The 20684-nt window shown below is 42.6% G+C and overlaps 1 protein-coding gene across 7 annotated transcripts in view; it reads right to left on the bottom strand.

Moving 5' to 3' along the window:
- The window catches only part of ABL1 (ABL proto-oncogene 1, non-receptor tyrosine kinase), a 164935-nt gene that overhangs the window by 35537 nt on the left and 108714 nt on the right, over nt 1-20684 (bottom strand). For 2 of the 7 annotated variants that reach the window (XM_006128367.4, XM_006128368.4), the window contains exon 1: nt 19747-20283. The exons of 3 other annotated variants lie outside the window; for them this stretch is intronic. Coding sequence is in view for 2 of the 4 variants with exons in the window: in XM_006128366.4 (XP_006128428.2) it covers nt 19747-19831 (85 nt within the window). In the remaining 2 variants the exon portion in view is untranslated. Of the gene's footprint in view, nt 1-15778; nt 15822-19746; nt 20284-20684 lie in introns of those variants that run through there. 2 more of the 7 variants (XM_006128366.4, XM_025187375.2) reach the window with 2 other exon arrangements.

Genomic DNA, 20684 nt, shown 5'->3' with positions numbered 1-20684 from the left:
TCACACTCAGCCTATCCTGTCAACTAGTTTTTAGCACAATCTCATATAACCTGCTGTAACAAAGGCTTCTACCATAAAGTGTGCTGCCAGTTAACATTTTGCTAGTCCGGTCTAATATTGTCAATACAACAGTTGTTCACCTGAAATGTCACCTAATTCTAAATGAATAGAAGGGTAGATCCAAACTTCCTGAACTTAAACAATTTTATTTACATTTAGTCACACTCTTCCATATCTGCACCATTGTAACTACACTGGTTGAGCTATATATCTCTAAAAAGTCATTCCCTTTTTTCCCACAGGGGGAAGGTGAGACAGTCTGCACTGCTAGGCACAGTCAGAAAAAAGGAGTGGATAATCTCAAGCAGTGTTTCTTAAGCTATGTTCCCCTTTATTTGGCACTGATGAGGCTACATCTGGAGTACTGTGTCCAATTCTGGGCCCCCCAGTACAGAAAGGATGTCAACGCATTGGAGAGGGTCCAGTGGAGGGCAACCAAAATGATTAGGGGGCAGAAGCACATGACCTACGAGGAGAGGCTGCGGGATTTGGGCTTATTTAGTCTACAGAAGAGAAGAGTGAGGGGGGATTTGATAGCAGCCTTCAGCTTCCTGAAGAGAGATTCCAAAGAGGATGGAGAAAGGCTGTTCTCAGTAGTGATGGATTAAGTTACAGTGGGGGAGGTCTAGCTTGGATATTAGGAAAAACTATTTCACTAGGAGAGTGGGGAAGCACTGGGATGGGTTCCCTAGGAAGGTGGTGGAATCTCCATCCCTAGAGGTGTTTAAGGCTGGGTTTGACAAAGCCCTGGCTGGGAAGATTTAGTTAGGGTTGGTCCTGCTTTGGGCTCTTCCAGCCTTAGGATTCCCATGATTCTATGACACTGGCCAATGGGAACTGAAGGACTTTGCTAGGGGGCAGAGGCAGTGCATGAAGTCTCCTTCCTCCCATCCCATCCCATCATCCAGCTGTTTGAAGTGGCACGGGCTGCTTTGTAGTAAGGATCCCAGTGAACAGTGTTTCTTCTAAGGTGTGCACCTGCGTGGCCACGCACACAAAATTTTAAGCCTGACCACCTCTTTCACATACCAGCCCTCACCTTCCTGCTGGACCTGGAAGGTGAGTGGTGTGGCTGCTCCCACAGCCGGGGCCACATGGCAGGTGAGTCCAGGAGGCCACTACTCTGGCTGGGGCTGTATTGGGGGCTATGAGTGGGTTGGTGTCTGCCGCCGGGGTTTGGTGCCATGGAGAGCGGGGTGCTGCCGACGGTTGCTGCCCAGGGCTTGAGGAAGTGGCTGCATGGCAGGCGGGCAGCTGCTCCGGTGCCAGAGCTGTGTGGCTCAAACACTGGAGTCGGGGTGAGGGACAGAAAAGACAGCATCAAATAAAGCGAGAGCAAAATCATCGTTTCTTCATTCTTGAGTGGGACTGATTCTGCTCTCACATCTGTAAATCAGCAACATGATAGGTATGTGAATAAATGTTTATACTTCTTTAAAAAAAACACAAAATAACATTTTGGGAGCTGTTTTACTACAGCGCTAGTTTTGGAGTAGTAATTTACTCTGTTGGTAAATTTATATTCTGATGCATTAGAAATGGAATCACACTGTTTTTAATGGTCTTTGCAGACTAAAATATAGGGTTTTTACGAAGGATGTTAAAGACTAGTCAATTATCCAATAAGCAAATGCTTATCAGATAGTCAGTCGACTAATCGATTCCCCTCCCTTACTGCCTCTATCAAATAGAAGCAGCAAAGGGGGGGGGTAAGGAGGGGTACTTCAAAGGGCAATGCCGCAAAACTAAGCCTGGCTCAGCTGTGAGGTGCTGCTCCTTTGAAATGCCAACGTGGCATTTCAAAGCCCGCTTCCGCTTGGATCCTGGGGTCAGCTGGGGACTCCCCAGCTGATCCCAGGCTCCATGAGGCATTTCCATGGAACCCAGAATCAGTTGGGAAGTCCCCAGCTGACCCCAGATTCTGCGGAAATGCGGTTTGGAACCCATGGTCAGCTGGAGAGTCCCCAGCTGATCCTGGGTTCCGCTGAAATGTCGCACGGAGCCTGGGATCAGCTGGGGAGTCCCCTGCTGGCCCTGGGCTCCATGAGTGCGCTTTCACTTTGAAATGCACAAGAGTCCCCAGCAGGGACATTTCAAAGCTGGCATGCCCGCGGGCAACCCAGAGTAAGCAGGACTTCCCGCTGGCTCCAGGTTGCACATGGTATTCCACATTCCTCCTTTGAAATGTGGGGCTCTTGTACATTTCAAAGGAGAAATGCAGAAGTGCATATCAACTAGTTGAAGAGTCAATGGAAATCCCATCAACTACTAAATTAACCGCAATTTAACATCCTTAGTTTTTAACAGCTGTGGATGGTATGCTTAATGCACTTGATACTAGACTTCATTCTCCAATAGTTGTACTGAAATAAAAGAATCTTTAAAAATAGAAGGAAATTGAGATTTACTGTAGTAATCATAAGCAGTGGAATATGGAAAATCTAAATATTCTTCAATATTGCACAAAGCAAAGCCACGGTCCATCTCACATATACATCTCTGTATTACTCTTAGCTTTAAATGTAGTGTTGGGTGAGGATAAAGGCTGTTTGACTATAAATCAGAAACTAGAAATTGCTGGTTGTGCTTCTAATAGTAACAGTAACAGCGCAGGTAGGAGGAATGCTGTGCAACTCTTCCTTGAAACATTATTCATCTGAAATTACTGCGTGCTTGGTGCTCTCCTTGAAACTATTGACAGTGACATTTTTACTACTAAATGCAACTAAAACTGTTGTCAAATGCATTCTTCATCTCCCAGTACTGGTACAAACATTATTTACCAGTTTACCATAAGCTTCTTGTGCTTTTGACATAAATTATGTGTGTCACAATAGTGCTCATTTCTGGTTACTCTTCCCAATACAATCCAAAAGACACATTCCACTTTCCTCTATAGCTATAGAAAGTAAAACAAGTCCTGTATTACATTAGTGTAATTTTGAGTCTGCGTGTTCCTTTGGAAGACCCAATGAATTAACTGTAGACTGTAGAATAAATAGTTCTCCCCAGCTGGTGGTGTCTTTAACTATACACTGAAGACATCTGTCTAAATACTAAACATGAATTGGCCCAATGATGGCTCAGGTACATGTGACTCTGTTATTGTCAGCGTGTCGCACAGGGTTCTCTGCAATTTTAGGCTGTTGCAGCTCAGCTGTCTGTCAACAGGCTTGGCTGCGTCTGCACTGGCAACTGAACGACAAGTTTATGTCCTTGAGAGGTGTTACCCCACACCTTCCACAACAAAAGTTTTGTGGTGGCAGGTACCAGTGTCATCAGTATGTGGTGTGCAGGAGTGCTCTCCTGACGACAATGTGAATTCCACTCATTAGGGGTGGAAGTATTTTTTCAGCTAAAGAGCGATCGACAACAGCTACACTGTCCGACTTTTACTGGCACGCATGTGTTGCCGTCGATCCCAGGAGCTAGTGCCCCATCGGCCTGTTGGTGTGCGTGGAAACATCAGTTTCCTGGAACTCAGTGATTCTAAAGGACTTGCAAGGGGTGCTAGCCACGGCTGCCACAGTATGAGTAGTGCTGCAATGTGCTTATTCTTGGCCTCCTATGACCTCTATGGAACTATGGACAGTGAAGATTTAGGGTAGCCTTGAGATTAATCTAACATACTGAAAACTTGGCAGCATTAATTTTCTTTTTATTTGACTTCATATTAAATTAACATTTAAAATCATGTACCTTGTTAATTATCCCTTGGTTTAGTATTCTTTCTTCCACAACATTTTAACAACATGGGTGCCATGGTGGCACTCATCCGAACAAGTGCACATGACCCCAATATTGGTGCACAAGACAAAACTCACTCCACTCATGGATGGAAAATCTTAGTGGGAACACTGCCTGTGAAGCAGCCATGGGCTGGATCCGGATGTTTGATGGGCCTGATCTGGCCTGCTGGCCACATCTTGTCCACCTCTACTCTAGAGATTTAAAAATGAGCTTCCACAGAACACACACAATTTATAAGTTTCAGTAAGTATTTTACATAGCACAGCATGCCCTACTAACCAAATGGGTGACAGAATGAGTTCCAAGGGAAAAAGCCACATCTCCACACCTATGAATGGGTTTAACTGCAGTCATCTTCTGAGAAATGTGAAAGCATACACACACACTGGCGAAAAAGTCCTATTGGGTTTTTAACTCCAACCTTCTCCCATCCCCAACAGCACAGGAATGAGCCAGAAATGTATTTTCTAGTATTCTTTCCAGTCAAACTTAAGTGTCTTCCCAGTGATATGGTTTCCAACCATTTCCTCTGGGAGACAATTCCATAGTTTTTATAGGATTCATCATCAGGATGATTCTGGCATTTTCCCCTTTCTAATTTCATCATATTAATTCTGCTTATAGCCCCTTGATACCATGACAAAGAATTCTTGACTCTTGGCATGAAATAATTTTAGACAGGCAATATGACACAGAGGCTAGGACTTAAGACACCACATGGGAGACCTGGGTTTTATTCCTATCTCTGCAACAAACTTATCATGTGATCTTGGATAAGTCACTAAGGGTAAAAAATTAAGAAGTGCCCAAGAAGTGCCCAAGTCTTAATGGACGTTAATGGGACTTGGCATTTCCAAATATTTTTATCCACCTCTGTTAAGATGAAGACCAATGATGCTCACTCACATCTGAGCTACAAAGAAGAGCACTATGTAAGAGCAAAGCAGAATGGCAATTTTTATTCCTCCTTTTGCATTTAACGTACATCCTAGACAGAGTGGATATGCATGACCAGCCCCTGGAAGATCAGTTTTATATCTGAAATAAAATATAATTCTCCCCATGGCATTATAATACCTTCCTCATACCAGCCCAATGTGGAAGGGTAGCAAGCAGCATCCAGTTATGTAATAAAGATGTGACAAGACTAGTGCCACTGGAGTTAGTGGATATCTACTGGCCATAACAATATGAGACACACATATCAGAACCATACTGGTGGGGGGAGCAGAGAGGTCAGGGGATAGAATGGGAAAGGAGGAGACAGACACATGCTGTACTGGTTTGCAACCAAAATTATTTGATTGGATAAAGCCAAATGAAAGCACTTCAGTGGACAGCAGTGGCCACGTAATACACTTTATTTGTTCCAAATATATTCACCACAAAGCCAGACTTTGTTCTGAGTTATTCCAGTGTAAGATCCCATCGGGCTGGAGCAACCCCTTCCCATAGCGTGGGGGGCCGCTCCAGCCTGGCTGTGGTGGATGGGGAGGCTGCTCCAGCCCAGTGGGCTGGAACACCCCCTGCACCTGCCCCAGTTTAATCTGTTAACCGGTTAAACATAACATTTAACCAGTTAACTAAATGGGATTTTACATCCCTACTGCAGGTGGGACCGCCCTAGTCCACCACCTAATGACAGTTTTCCAGACCAGGGAAGGTCAAGGCTTCCCGCTGCAGGCTTGCTGCCTCCAGCCCTGCTGGGGCTGTGCTTCCTGCCCAGGGCCATGGCTACGGTCCCCAGCGCACTCACCCTGGCTGGGGCACTCACCCTGGCAGTGCTCTCACTGCCAGCACAGGCTGCATTCCTGGGCTCCAGACTGGGCTACGCTCCCAAGCGCTAGTCCTGCTGCCTCTGGCTTGGGTGTGGCTACGCTCCCCAGTATGCCGGCCCGTCCAGGACTGTGTTGCCAGCCCCAGCCAGCTCTGCTGTCTCCAGCTGGGCAGGGCCACGCTCCCTGCTATGCCAGCCCTGCTGCCGCTGGGACTGCGCTCCCCACCACCAGCCCAGGCTCTCTGGTTCAGCAATATCCAGAGTGTCCCGGGTTTTAGAAATGCAACCTGTACTGTTTGCTCCAAATAAGACATCTGACTAAAAAGAAGATCCATATAATCTGATGTTTGGGAGTTTAGAAATCACTTCTTCGGCTACCTTAGAAAACAAAGGATTTTACCAGAATGCACAAAATAGTTATCCCGGTTATAGAGAATGTTTTTGGGTTGTAAGTAAGGTTTCTGCTTTTTAGCACTACAACCAGAAGCCTTCCAAAAAAGGAAGAAAGAATATTTTAGCCCCTATTTGGGACACAGACACACTCCATTTTTCAAATCAGATTGACACCAGTACTCACTATGCCTCTGTAAATTGGCAAAGATTTGGTCAGGGAGGGGAGGTGAAGCAGATGACAAATGTATCTTTCACACACACTTTAAAATAATATTTCCTAGTGGGAATAATGTCGTCTTTTAGCCTTACCATCATCTACATGGGGTCAGCACTTTGAATCCTCCTTCATTACAGTCTATCCTGAAACAGTTATTCAGCATCTCCTCTGATAATTAAATGCTTTTGAATGACATCCACCTGTATAATTTTGGGTCTTCCAAACCTTCTCTGATCCTCCACTTCCTAAATTTAACATCCTGCTTCCTATGCATTCTTCAGAGCTATGCCTGAATTACCTTAGCTTTTTTACAATTAATACTTTTACAGTTAATACAATTAACACTTCTCATTCATTTGTTTTGAACATGATCTATCCTTGTAACTCCAAGTATGAATATTAACATTTTAATTTCCTCTCTATTCAAGATCTGTTTACGGTCTTGTAGATCTGACTTTTTCAGTTTGATAGGGATCCTATCAGATCACTCCACTCATTTCTCTCCATTTAGTTTATGTCTTTCGAGTTGTACATACAAGTTCATTGTAGAATTCACCATCATCCTCTAGTATTGAATCTAAATACATGTAAGCCCACTCCTACATAGCAGTGCACTTTGAAGCAATATCCAATCCTTTCTAACTACCCACAAATATGCAAAGGGGACTCATAATGATCTCCATTCCTAGTAATTAAAAGATCAACAGAGAAGTCTCCTACAACTTCAAGGCCATTATGCAACATTTCTGATTATTTACTGACACATGAACAGACAAACATGCACACAGAGAACAACAAGAATTATAGTGGTTCCAACTTAGTATAGTAAATACCTAACAGTATTATGTCTTAGATTAGGTTGGGTTTTTTTTAATACAAAAAAATTATGACTATTAGGTTTTTATAAAATATTTTCATGAATTTGTTAATAATTTAAATGAAGACAGGTTCATTCTGTTATATTCTCCTGTAGTACTCTCAAGCCACACACTATAGCATTTTCATTACCCTATCTGAAAGAAATACAGACAGTAAATAGCATCAGTACAGAAAAATGAGTTGCCTTTTTTCAAAAAATCTTTACCTGAGTCTAGACTGCTGGCGCATTCTTTCGAAAGTAAATTGAAAGAATGCGGCAGTTTTTTCGATCATAGTAAACCTCATTTTACGAGGAAGAACGCCTTTTTTTGAAAGTGCTCTTTCAAAAAAAGGTACTATGTAATGCAAACTGTGCTTTTTCGAAAGACAGCATCCAGACTGTCTGGGTGCTCTCTTTTGAAAAAGCAGCTTGCTTTTTCTCAAGTACTGATTGTAGTCTAGATGCTCTTTCAAAAAAGCCTCTTTCAAAAGAGTCTTGTAGTCTAGGCGTACCCTAAGTCATATTTTTCAGGCATTCTTAGTGACACAGATGAGCAATAACTGCTTTCCTTCATTTTAGATATGATATTCAACCAAAGTCCCTTAAAAAACCCAAAACCAAGCAGTTTTGTTTGACTATGCTTCAAAAAGAGGTTCTCAAACTGAGCTCAGAGGATCACCAGAGGTCTGTGAGCTCTATGGTTATAGGTCATTGGTGGTTCACAGAAAGTCCCCTCTAAGGTCCCCAATTATGGAAGGTTTTCTGTCTGAAAATGAATCGATTATTGAGAATAAAAAAGAAAGACTAGGTACGTGAATGATTACCTGGTTACAGTTAACCGGCAGGGGCAGAGCAGCCCCCGTCGCTGTAGGGCAGGGGGGCTCCAGGCTGGCCAGAGCAGCCATCTCCACCTATTCTCATTTAACAGTTAATTGGTTAAACTTTATGTTTAACTGGTTAACTAATTAAATGGGAGTTTATGTCCCTAAAAGAGACACAGAAGAGCATCTTGTTGCTCTTAAGCAACAGTTTGTAGATAACTTTCCAGTAGAAGCTGAACTAAACCACTGGATACATAATCCTTTCAGAATTGGAATCAGCCAACTGCCCTCTAGCTTGTCCAATGAGGCACAAAAGTGCTTGTTGGAGCTTTGTCACAATGAAACATTATGATTAGAATTTGAAAGACATTTCCTAATTCATTTTTGGATTCACAGAACTAGAGAGAGTACCCAGGAACTTGCAGACAAAGCAGTATGTTTTATGATGCACCTGCTACTATGTACCTATGCAAGACAGGATTTTCATCACTCAAGTCCAATACAGAAGCAGAATGAATGTTGAACATGATCTAAGGCTACAGCTGACAAACATTACACCTGACTTCCTTGAACTATGCTCACAAAAACAGGCATATCCATCGCATTAGAAAGGTAAGACTACTAATATTAAAATACCACTTGTATACTTTTACTTGTAGGACGAAAACATTAATTTTTTTTTTTAATATAGCACTTTTATCCAAAGTGCTTTACAATAGTTAGCTAATGGTAGAAACAAAATCTGGAAACATCATTAAGTGGTCTGCTGAGACCCTCGGCAATTTTCAAGTGGTCTATAAAAAAAAGTTTTGACAAACACTGCTTCAAACTCAATGTAGATTTAGGGAAAACATGACATTTAAGATGAAGTTCAGTGGTATAAAAACAGCTATTTCAGAGTCACATGACCTACAATACAAGGATAACACAATTACATTGCTTCTCTTTTTTGCTGAGCATCTGGTAATGTTAGAGAGCACAACAAAATGGGGTTGCCAGTGACGGCACTATCGCAATTATTTCAGCAGGTTCAACCATCAGCAATGGTCATTTGATGATCAAATCAAAGCCCATCCTTCTGGGTGAGCTCACAGACAGGGCTGGTGGGAGGCATGTGTAGTTGATCCCTGCATGTGGCCCCATGCTTTATTCTTGGCCAAACTTGCACAGACGGTGGGTCCTGAAGCTGTGGGCAGTGCATGGTGATGGTGACCCTCCCCCTTCCCAACCCTTCTAGCCCACAGGAGAAGAGAAGGAGGCTTCTGCAAATGTTGGTGGCACAGGCAGAGTTGGGGCCCTGGGCCCGGGCCACAATGCCCCATTCAAAGTAGGCCCTGCAAATAATCACACCAGCCCTGCTCACTGAGCAGTTCTGTATTAGCATCTCATCCTAGGCAGATAGGTTGGCAAGAAAGTGCAACGAACTCTACAAGACAGTGCAGTAGGAAATGCATCGCCAGGTGTAGCTGCAATTGTTTTCCCATTCAACAAATATAAGCCAAGAAAGCACAAGCTTACCAACTGCTCTTCACCTCTCCTCCCCCCATATAATTCCATATGTTAAGATAGGGATAGCAGAGGAACCCTGATTGGGGTGGAGGGTGTATGTCCTGTGGCACTTTTTTGCAATGTAAGTGGGGAATGATAGAAGATGGCACCCAGCTTGCAAGGAATCAAGAGCAACAGTTCATAATTTATGGCCCTTGAGATATATTCCTCTCCTGGCTCTCTTCATAAAGACAGTCTTACTAGACTATAGGCTCAGGTGAGGACCTGCTGTTTCTATCAAAATGATCAAATCCTTGAATAGAACAGATGGCCTCATTCTTTGTGTAATACAAGCATATGGTTTGCACCTGTCTCTCTGGAATTTGTGGTTTGGATATCCCACCTGGTACTCCAATGAGTCCATAAGACAGAAATGGAACCATACAGAAACAGATACCTTTCAATTCTATTGCAATTTTAGATAACTTTCTTCTTAAAACACTTGATCAAGGCTTTAAGCTTCAGAAATGGATGGCAGGAATCCTACTCCCCCCCCTCCCCCATCAGGCTCTTATATTTCCACTCTTTAATCCCCATCCCAAAAGCAATGCAGAACTGATCAGGATTATGTTGCTATCTGTATTCCCCAACTTCTCCATCCCAGCAAGAGAGTAAATATTATTAAAATGTCAATTTAAATGCTTATTCATGTCCATGCTGACTTCAGCTTCATCTCAGGCTGGACTGGGAAATAAATTTGGTCTAGATATCAGTTTTCTGGAAGAGTGTTTAAACACTGTTTCCAAACTCATTTCCCAGTCCGCTGTACAAAATGAATATATAGATGCAGCTTTAGAGAAACTGAAGGAAGGACATAATTTATAGTGTCAGGAGACCACCTCATAATAATTTGGTCTTGTGTGTGTGCACCAAGCCAAACAGCAACGTAACTCCATTTGGAATGATAAAGACAAAGGCGGTAGTAAATGTCTATATCATCTTTTTAACATGATTTGATTGTATCTACACATGCAAGATCACATTGTACAACAGTGTAATTTGAGCATGTAACACCATCCCTCAGTGGTTAACTTTTTGCTGGGAAAATAGGCCCTAACATCTTACCCACACTATAAAAACTATATGGAAGGATTCAGCTGTACTACAGTTGTAGCCCAATGTGGTTCAAGTCTTCCCATAGAAACAGGGCCTAACCATGCGAACAGGTGAGTGCTAACAGGGAGTTTAGAGAGGGAGTTCTCCAGGTAGAGGAGAAGCAGATACAGGACTCTTGAGGGGAGTGTGTGTTGTGTTTGGGGCTTTCTTGCTGAGCTTGTATTTGTGAGTGAGGGTTGATGTGTGGGGTTTTTTGTTGTTTTTGTTTGTTTGTTCCCCTGTGTTTGAGAGTGAGGCTTCCCCCCCCCCCCCAACTTCCCCTTTGCCCTCCCCCTCCCCTTCATGGAGTGTGTGCTGTGATTGGCAGGTGGAAACTGTTGGCTTCTAATTAAAGTTTGAATTCTAGAAGCCTCTGCTGATTGGCTGAGCCTTGGTAGGGGGAGGGACTTTCAGGCACTCCAGGGCTTTATAAGGCAATGGGCAAGCACCAAGGAGCTTGCGAACAGGTGAGTGCTAACAGGGAGTTTAGAGAGGGAGTTTGGAAGGAGGCGAGGTTCTCTTGCCTTTCTTTTTAAATCCCTTCTCCAGGACAGCAGCAATGGATGGCGATAGGTGTGCTGTTGTTACCTGCACAGCGTGCGCCATGTTTGTCTTCCTCCCGGAAGAAAGAACAGATTTCATCTGCACAAAGTGCAAGCTGGTCGCCATTTTGGAAGAAAAAATTAGAGGACTGGAGGCCCAAGTGTCAACCCTACGCTCGATCAGAGAGGATGAAGACTTCCTCGATAGAAGGCAGCATTTAATCCTTCAAGCATGGCAGGCAGAGGAGCCAGAGAGGGCAGTACGTGACCAGGAAGAGAACTGGCAGCATGTAACTTCTAGAAGGGGGAAAAGGCCAGCATGGGAATCCCCCAATGCTATAGAGGTAAGTAATCACTTTCAGGCTCTCTCCACAGGCTCTACAGTGCTGAATGCTTTGGAAGGGACCTCACAAGGAAGAAACCAGAAGGGAACACTATCTACTGGAAGGCATGGGATGCGTAGTCCTAGGGATGGGGGTTCCACGACCACCACCCCGAAAAGAAAACAACAGGTGGTGGTGGTCGGGGACTCCCTTGTAAGAGGGACTGAGCCATCCATCTGCCATCTGGACCTGGAATCTCGAGAGGGGTGCTGCTTACCGGGAGCTCACATTCAGGATGTGACTGAGAGGCTTACCAAATTGATCAAACTTTCGGATCGATACCCCTTCCTGCTTCTCCACGTGGGAACTAACGATACGGCCAATAATGACCTTGAGCGGGTTACTGCGGATTATGTAGCACTGGGAAGAAGGATCCAAGAATTCGGAGTGCAAGTGGTGTTCTCGTCCATCCTCCCTGTTGAAAGGAAAGGACTGGGTAGGGATCGTCGAATTGAAGACGTAAATGCGTGGTTGCGCAGGTGGTGTCGCAGAGAGGGCTTTGGGACTCTGTTCCGGGCACAAGGATTGTTAGGAAGAGATGGGATCCACCTAACAAAGAGAGGAAGGAGCATCTTTGCAGGCAGGCCTGCAAGCCTAGTGAGGAGGGCTTTAAACTAGGTTCGCCAGGGGATGGTGACCAAAACCCTGAGGGGAGTGGGAAAGTCGGATACTGGGAAGAAATGCAGAGAGGAACGAGCAAGAAAGGAGGACCCCTGATTTGAATGGAGAAGATAGGGCGATCAACTGGTTACCTGAGGTGTAATGCGAGAAGCCTGGGCAACAAACAGGAAGAACTGGAGGCCCTGGCCCAGTCCAAGAAATATGATTTAATTGGGATAACAGAGACTTGGTGGGATGACTTGCATGACTGGAGTGCTGTCATGGAAGGATATAGACTGTTCAGGAAGAACAAGCAGGGGAGAAAAGGAGGAGGAGTTGCACTATATGTAAGAGAGCACTACTATTGCTCTGAACTCCAGTATAAAGAGGGAGAAAAACCTGTTGAGAGTCTATGGGTTAAGTTTAAAGGAGCAAACAACAGTAGTGATGTTGTGGTTGGTGTCTGCTACAGGCCACCGAATCAGGTGGATGAGGCTTTCTTCAGACAACTGAGAGAAGCTTCCAAATCGAAGGCCCTGGTTCTCGTGGGGGACTTTAATCACCCTGATATCTGTTGGAAAACCAATACAGCAGTACACAGGCAATCCAGGAAATTTTGGAGAATGTTGGGGATAACTTCTTGACACAAGTGCTGAAGGATCCAACCAGGGGCCGTGCGCAGCTTGACCTTCTGCTCACAAACAGGGAGGAACTAATAGGGGAAGTGGAGGTGGGTGACAAAATGGAAAGCAGTGATCATGAGATGGTAGATTTCAGGATCCTGACCAAAGGAAGAAAAGAGAGTAGTAAAATACACACCTTGAACTTCAAAAGAGCAGATTTTGACTCCCTCAGAGACCTGATGAGCAGAATCCCCTGGGATGCTAACATGAAGAGGAAAGGAGTCCAGGACAGCTGGCACTATTTTAAAGAAGCCTTATTGAAGGCACAGAAAGATACCATCCCGATGTGTAGCAAGAGAGGCAAACATAGTAGGAGACCGGATTGGCTTACAGGGGAAATCCTTGGTGAACTTAAGCACAAAAAGGAAGCTTACAAAAAGTGGAAACTTGGACAAATGACCAGGGATGGGTTTAAATGTATAGCTCAAGAATGCCAGGGGGTTATCAGGAAGGCGAAAGCGCAAATGGAATTGCGACTGGCTAAGGATGTGAAGGATATCAAGAAAGGTTTTTACAGGCATGTTAACAAGAAGAAGGTGATCAGAGGGTGTGCGGCCCCGACTGGATGAAGGAGGTAACCTAGTGACTGATGATGTGGGGAAAGCTGAAGTACTCAATGCTTTCTTTGCCTCTGTGTTCACGGACAAGGTGGGCTTCCAGACTAATGCGCTAAGTGACTCAAGATGGGATGAAGATGGACAGCCCGTGGTGGGTAAAGAACAGGTTAGGAACTATTTAGAAAAGCTAAACGTACACAAATCCATGGGTCCGGACTTAATGCATCCGAGGATACTGAGGGAGTTGGCAAATGTCATTGAGGAGCGTTTGGCCATTATCTTTGAAAAGTCATGGAGATCGGGAGAAATCCCGGATGATTGGAAAAAGGCAAATGTAGTGCCCATCTTCAAAAAAGGGAAGAAGGACGATCCAGGGAACTATAGGCCGGTCAGTCTTACCTCGGTTCCTGGAAAAATCATGGAAGGGATCCTTAAGGAATTCATTTTGAGGCACTTGGAAGAGAGGAAAGTGATTAGGAATAGTCAGCATGGATTCACAAAGGGAAAGTCATGAGTCTATGATTAGCTTCTATGATGAGGTAACTGGCTCTGTGGACGTGGAAAAGTCAGTGGATGTGATATACCTTGACTTTAGCAAGGCTTTTGATACAGTCTCCCACAATATTTTTGCCAGCAAGTTAAGGGAATGTGGATTGGATAAATGGACAGTAAGATGGATAGAAAGATGGCTAGAAGGCCGGGCCCAGTGGGTAGTGATCAACGGCTCGATGTCAGGATGACGGTCGGTTTCCAGTGGAGTGCCCCAACGTTCGGTTCTAGGACTGGTTTTGTTCAATATCTTTATTAATGACCTGGATGAGGGGATGGATTGCACCCTCAGCAAGTTTGCGGATGACACTAAGCTAGGGAGAAAGGTAGATACACTTGAGGGCAGAGATAGGGTCCAGAGTGACACAGACAAATTGGAGGATTGGGCCACAAGAAATCTGATGAGGTTCAACAAGGACAAGTGCAGAGTCCTGCACTTGGGACGGAAGAATCCCTAGCATAGTTACAAGCTGGGAACCAACCAGTTAAGTAGTAGTTCTGCAGAAAAGGACCTGAGGGTTACAGTGGATGAGAAGCTGGATATGAGTCAACAGTGTGCCCTTATAGCCAAGAAGGCTAATGGTATATTAGGTTGCATTAAGAGGAGCACTGCCAGCAGATCCAGGGATGTCATTATTCCCCTTTATTCGGCTTTGGTGAGGCCACATCTGGAGTACTGTGTCCAGTTCTGGGCCCCCCACTACAAAAAGGATGTAGATGCATTGGAGAGGGTCCAGCGGAGGGCAACCAAAATGATTAGGGGGCTGGAGCATATGACTTATGAGGAGAGGCTGAGGGAGTTGGGTCTGTTTAGTCTGCAGAGGCGAAGAGTGAGGGGGGATTTGAGAGCAGCCTTCAACTTCCTGAAGGGAGGTTGAAAAGAGGCTGTTCTCAGTAGTGACAGATGGCAGAACAAGGAGCAATGGTCTCAAGTTGTGGTGGGAGAGGTCCAGGTTGGATATTAGGAAAAACTATTTCACTAAGAGGGTAGTGAAGCACTGGAATGGGTTACCTAGGGAAGTAGTGGAATCTCCATCCCTAGAGGTGTTTAAGTCTCGGCTTGCCAAAGCCCTGGCCAGGTTGATTTAGCTGGGATTGGTCCTGCCTAGAGCAGGGAGCTGGACTTGATGACCCTCTGATGTCTCTTCCAGCTCTATGGTTCTATGATTCTATGCTTTAACACTGAAAGAATATTTTGTAAGGGACAGGTAGACAGCAAAATAGCAAGATGCCTTCCTGAAGCCAAGACATGAGACATCATTCTATAGGCATCTGACGGCAACAGGCAAGAATCCAATGGTGATTGCTCATATTAGCACTAATAACACTACATCATAGGATCTCTCACAGATATTAGATGACTTCAGGGAACTCGGAAGCATGCTAAAGAAGAATGGCCAAGAGATTTGCTACGAGATCCTTCCTGTCCCACAAGCAAAGGAAGACAGAAGTGAAAAGATACTGAAAGTGATGCTGGCTAAGTAGGTAGGGTGGAGGGCTTTGGTTCTGTGTAACATTAGTTTACCTTCTTTAGAGAGAAGGGGCTGTATTGTTTGGGTGGCCTCCAGCTGAGCAGATGTGGGACCTCTCTCTTCAGGAAGAAGCTGGCTAACGTAGTAGGGAACAGTTAAAATAATAGCAAAAAGAGGAGTGTAAAAAGAGGGAAGATCTCATCACAAAAATCAAGATGTTGAGAACAAAATTAATCAAGGAACCAAAGGACTCAAAAAATCCTTAACTGCCAAAGCTAGAAGCCCGGATAACAAATTAAAGGAACTAGAATTGCTCATTTACGAGCATAAATTCAATCTAGTTCAATCTAATGAAACCCAGTGGATGAGTCACACGATTGCAATGTTAAAATCAATGGTTATAATCTATTTAGGAAGATTGAGTGGGCAAAAAGGGCAAGGGAGTGGCGCTCTACATAAAAAATGACATTACCAGTTTCTGAATCATTGATAATTTTCATCGAAGTTATCTTGAATGCTTAGGGATCACTGTCCTAACAAATAAAGCACAAGATAGGGTATCAGTGTCTGCTATAGACCGCCAAATCATAGTAAGAAACAAGATGAGCATCTCCCTATGTACCTATGTATAGGAAAAAACCTGTGTGATCGGGGGGGGGGGGGAGGACTTCGATCATATTGGAGGTCTCATCCTGTCAGTACTAAAGCATGCTTGGTTTTTTTAAACAATATAGATGACAATCTCCTATGTCAAAAGGTGTGCTAACAACTCTTTACTAGACCATGTCCTAATAGATAAAAAGGAGCTAATCACAAAACGAAAAGTTAATAGTGTTCATGACTTGATCATATTTATACTGTCCAAGCAGAATAAAATACAAACCAACAACACACACACACACACACACACACACACACACACACACACACAGCTTTAATAGGCTCAGTTTCACAAAACTGAAAACAATTATGAGCAAACTGAGCTGGGAAGAAGAATTTAATCAGAAAAATGTATAAAATAATTGGGAATCATTTAAGAAAGATATCCAAAAAGTCACAACTGAGGAAGGCAGCTATAAAAAAATAAATTTTATATATAAATAAAACAAATGGAAAACCAGGAAACTGTTAGTAATTAATAGTTGGGAATTGCAGAAAATAGATAAGGGAAGTAAAGAGATACAAGAAGAAATCTATACTCAGCATTGTTAAGGAGCAGAGGGAGGTTTTATTTATATTGTTTATATATATATATATTTGGAACAGTGGCACCAATTCATTACTAGATGGAAATAATAGAATTATCAAATAATGCAGAAAATGCAAAAGTGTTCAATAAATATTTCTGTTTTGTATTTGAGGAAAAAGGATGACACAGCATAATTATATGATAATGATAATTCTCTTTTCATCCCACTAGTATCTCTGGAGGACAACTACTTTACAACTTTTAAATCAGTAGGTCCAAATAACTTGAATCCAATAGCTTTTAAAGAGCTGGCCAAAGCATTCACTGAATCATTAATACTAATTTTTTGTAAGCCTTGGAGCACTGGGGAAGGTCCAGAAGAAGGGAAGAAAGCTAATGTGCTATTTTTTAAAAAGGGTAAAATGGGTTAGCCTGGGAAACTATAGCTGTCTGTCTGTCTGACATTAATCCCAGTTAAGATAATAAAACAGCTGATATATCTCAAATATTAAAAGGAGGGTAATGTTATTAATACAAATCAACATGGGTCTATTGAAAATAGATCCCGTCAAACTGAACTGATTTTTTTGGTAAAGGTAATACTGTTGATGTAACATATTTATATTTCTGTAGAGCATTTAACTTGTTACTACACAACAGTTTGATTATAAAACTGGATTTCAAAATTAATAAGGCGTATATTACATTAGTTAAAAACTGTCTAATACATCTCAAAGTGCAACTGTGAACAGGGAATTATCAAGGAGGTGTGTTTCCATTTGGGTGCTGCAGGGTTCAGTTCTTGCCATATCCTATTTAATATTTGTATCAATCTGGAAGAAAACAAAATTATCCCTTATAAAGTTCACAGAGGACATAAAAATTTGGAAAGTGGAAAATAATGAAGACAAGTCACTGATTCAGAGGATCTAGATCGCTTGGAAAAATATACATCTAGGAACAAAGAGGCCTTACAGGATGTGGACTCTGTCCCAGGAAGCAGTAAGTCTGAAAAAATGTGGGGTCTTGGTGAATAATGAGCTGAATATGAGCTCCCGGTGTGATGCTGTGGCCAAGAGAGATAATGAAGTCCTGGGATGCATAAACAGGGTAATTTGGAGAACAGAGAATTATTTTTCCTCAGTATTTGGCACCAGTGTGAGCACTGCAGGAACACTGTGACCAGCACTGATGCCATAATTCAAGAAGGATGTTGATAAATTTGAAAAGGTTTAGAGAAGACCCATGAGAGTGATTAAAGGATTAGAAAACAGGTCTTATGGGTGATAGACTCAAAGAGCTCCATGTATTTAACTTAAAGTTCAGGGGTGACTTAATGAAAGTCTGTAAGTACCTACATGGGGAACAAATATTTAACAATGGACTCTTCAATCTGGCATTGAAAGACATAACATGATCCAATAGATAGAAACTGAATTCAGACAAATGCAGACTGGAAATAAAGCACATATTTTTGACAGTGGGGGTAATTAACTATTGGAACAATTTACCATGGATTGTTCTGGATTCTCTGCCACTGACAATTTTTAATCAATAATGTATTGTTTCTAAAATATGTTCACGGAGTTTTTGGAGAAGTTCTCTGGCCTGTGTTACATTGGTCAGACTAGATGATCAAAATGGTCCCCTCCGCCTTGGAATCTATGAGAACAGTTTTAAAGAAGGGTGCTGTATACCTGGATTGCTAGAATTAGTAGTTCTACAGAATAGTTCGGCCCTGTCTACATGGGCCAAATGAAACTTTTATATCCAAGTCTATCCATTACTAGATCTCTTAACATGATAGTTTTTAATTAACACAGAAAATATCTTATTAGGAATGGAAAAAGAAAGAAGCCGGGGAAAGTGAGATTAGAAGTGATGGAGGAGAAGAGGAGAAATGCTTCTGCCATTTGTTCTTGTTGATAGAGCTGAATGAGTAATTCAGAACCAAACAACATATCTTACATATTCAGACTTATTTAGATATGTGCAAGTAAATAATATTTCAATTTGATTTCTTAACAGAAATTATTCATGGTTTTTTCATCTTTAAATTGAGAATATCTCTCTGGTGAATCTTTGAATCTTGAGCAACAGTTGGTTATGGTTGGTCAATTTAAGACACATGGTTTGGTTTTCATTCCCTGATTTGATAAATGAACATACTTCCGGAATTCATAACATTTGAACTTCAGTAGCACTTGGGAGACTTCAGAGATGATCAGGGACCCATGCTCTAGTTTCTTTATAAATATGTAATAAAGACAATGGCTGTTCTGAAGAGTTTATAATGGAAATAAGACAAACAAAAATGGGAGAAAAGAAATATCCCTGTTTTATAGATGTTATTAAGTAATTTGGTTAAGGTCACCCAGGAAGTCTGTGGCAGAGCTAAGAAACCAAATCTTTTAATTCCCAGTCCAGTACCTTAACCACAAGGCCAATTCTGTCTATCAAAACATGAATACAAATTTAAAAATTCAGTTTCCATAAATGCATGTTACTTGGAAATTTGCTTTCCATAAGCATTCAGGGAAGTGAAACTCAGTTGCATAAACTCTTTGAGGAAAGCAAACAAAAGGCATACGAGTCTGACCAAAATGAACTAAAACAATTCAACCGAATATTGGGAGAAAATATTTTTCAGTATTCATCCAGCTCTGCTGATTAAATGTAAGACACCTTCCAAGCATCTAGGCTAATTTATATTTCATTCCTAACTTCAATAGCAGCTTCTTTCCTGGCCTCTCTTTCCCCAAAATAAGGGGATCAACTAGTGCCATAGGTCCTTTCTGCAGGCAAAACTAAAATCAAGGCCTGCAGATATGGCTGTGTTTATTGTATCAGCAGTAAGATCCCTTGAAAATTTACAACCATAAATGGCAGAACCATGTTCCTTTTGTATACTGTAGTTAATGAAAATCACCTGGTTTTGAAAATACATGGAGCCACAAATATCGTTAAAATTCCCCTCATTCTCACAAATAAGAATTAATTAGCTCAATCTAACTTTGAAAATTAAAAAAAAAAATCTCTCCATTCTAGCACCAACTTTAAAGTGGAGGAAGGACTTCTGCGTTAATGTCCACAACCACACAATCTGGCTTCTTCTTTCACAAGGCAGAGCTACACAATATACCAGAGGCCTAAGCAAAGGGATTCCAGCCTTCAGGAATCCAGCTGTTAGGCCTCAAGGAGCCAAGACTTCCCCCAGAATCCACTTCAAACAGCAACAGTTTTGAACTTACCTTCCAAATAGCAGCTGGAGGAAGAGGAAAGTCCTTTTTTCGATTTACAACCCACCAATTTCAAGCAAATCTCCAACATTTTCATTTGTTAGTTTGGCTTCGGCTTGTGTGTTCTCTCCCCTCCCCCTTAGGTTTCACATACACAAAAGAGAGTTTTCCCGTTAAGAAGTCTAAAAATCCAGCACTTTTAAAACCATGAAAAGAATAAGCCAGAGAGGCAGATAATCCAGAGAGGGCCCATAGTACCTGTCCCAGGAACTTTTAACTCAAGTTTTGCTCCCCTCTTGTTAACTCTTTTGGCGGGAGAGGGGAAAAAATCCTACTAAGTTGGAAGCAGTTACTTGCGGCAGCTCCAAAACTCTGCCATTCCTCCCCTTATACTCTGACTCCGTTAGGCACTTCGTGCAGGCAGAACTGCTTACGTTAAACTGCCAACAAAGGGCCCCCTTCAGGCTCTGGCTGTCTGACTTTGTGACATCAGATAGGCTAGTAACGCCCACAGCACACTTAACCCCTCATTGTTCCAACTTGCTTATGATTCAGGTCGACAGCAGTCATTTCCAAAGAACTTCTTCAATCATTTCCAAAGAACAAATCAGCAAGTCTTCCTTGCCCTGGGATCAATGACAGCAGCATCTGAGGCATTTCCTTACAGCCCAGAAACTCCAAACAAAGGGCTAATTATTATTATTTATGTAGCTCCCTTGGAATATATGGGAATTCACAGTAGTAAGAATGCACTGACTGACAGAAGACAGACAATGTCCTAGCACCAGAGAGCAATTGTCCTTTGTATGACAGTTTGAATTTTACTCCTATCCAGAGAAGCAATCCTGACAGTCGTTCCCATTCACCACAGTGTAAGTAGAATGCAGGAGAGGAATAGCAAAATGCAGGACAATGTAGCACTTTAAAGACTAACAAGAGGAATAGGAGAG

Source organism: Pelodiscus sinensis, chromosome 22, assembly GCF_049634645.1.
Source record: "Pelodiscus sinensis isolate JC-2024 chromosome 22, ASM4963464v1, whole genome shotgun sequence".
NCBI classification, from domain to species: Eukaryota; Metazoa; Chordata; order Testudines; family Trionychidae; genus Pelodiscus; species Pelodiscus sinensis.
This window is presented reverse-complemented; position numbering and strand designations above follow the sequence as displayed.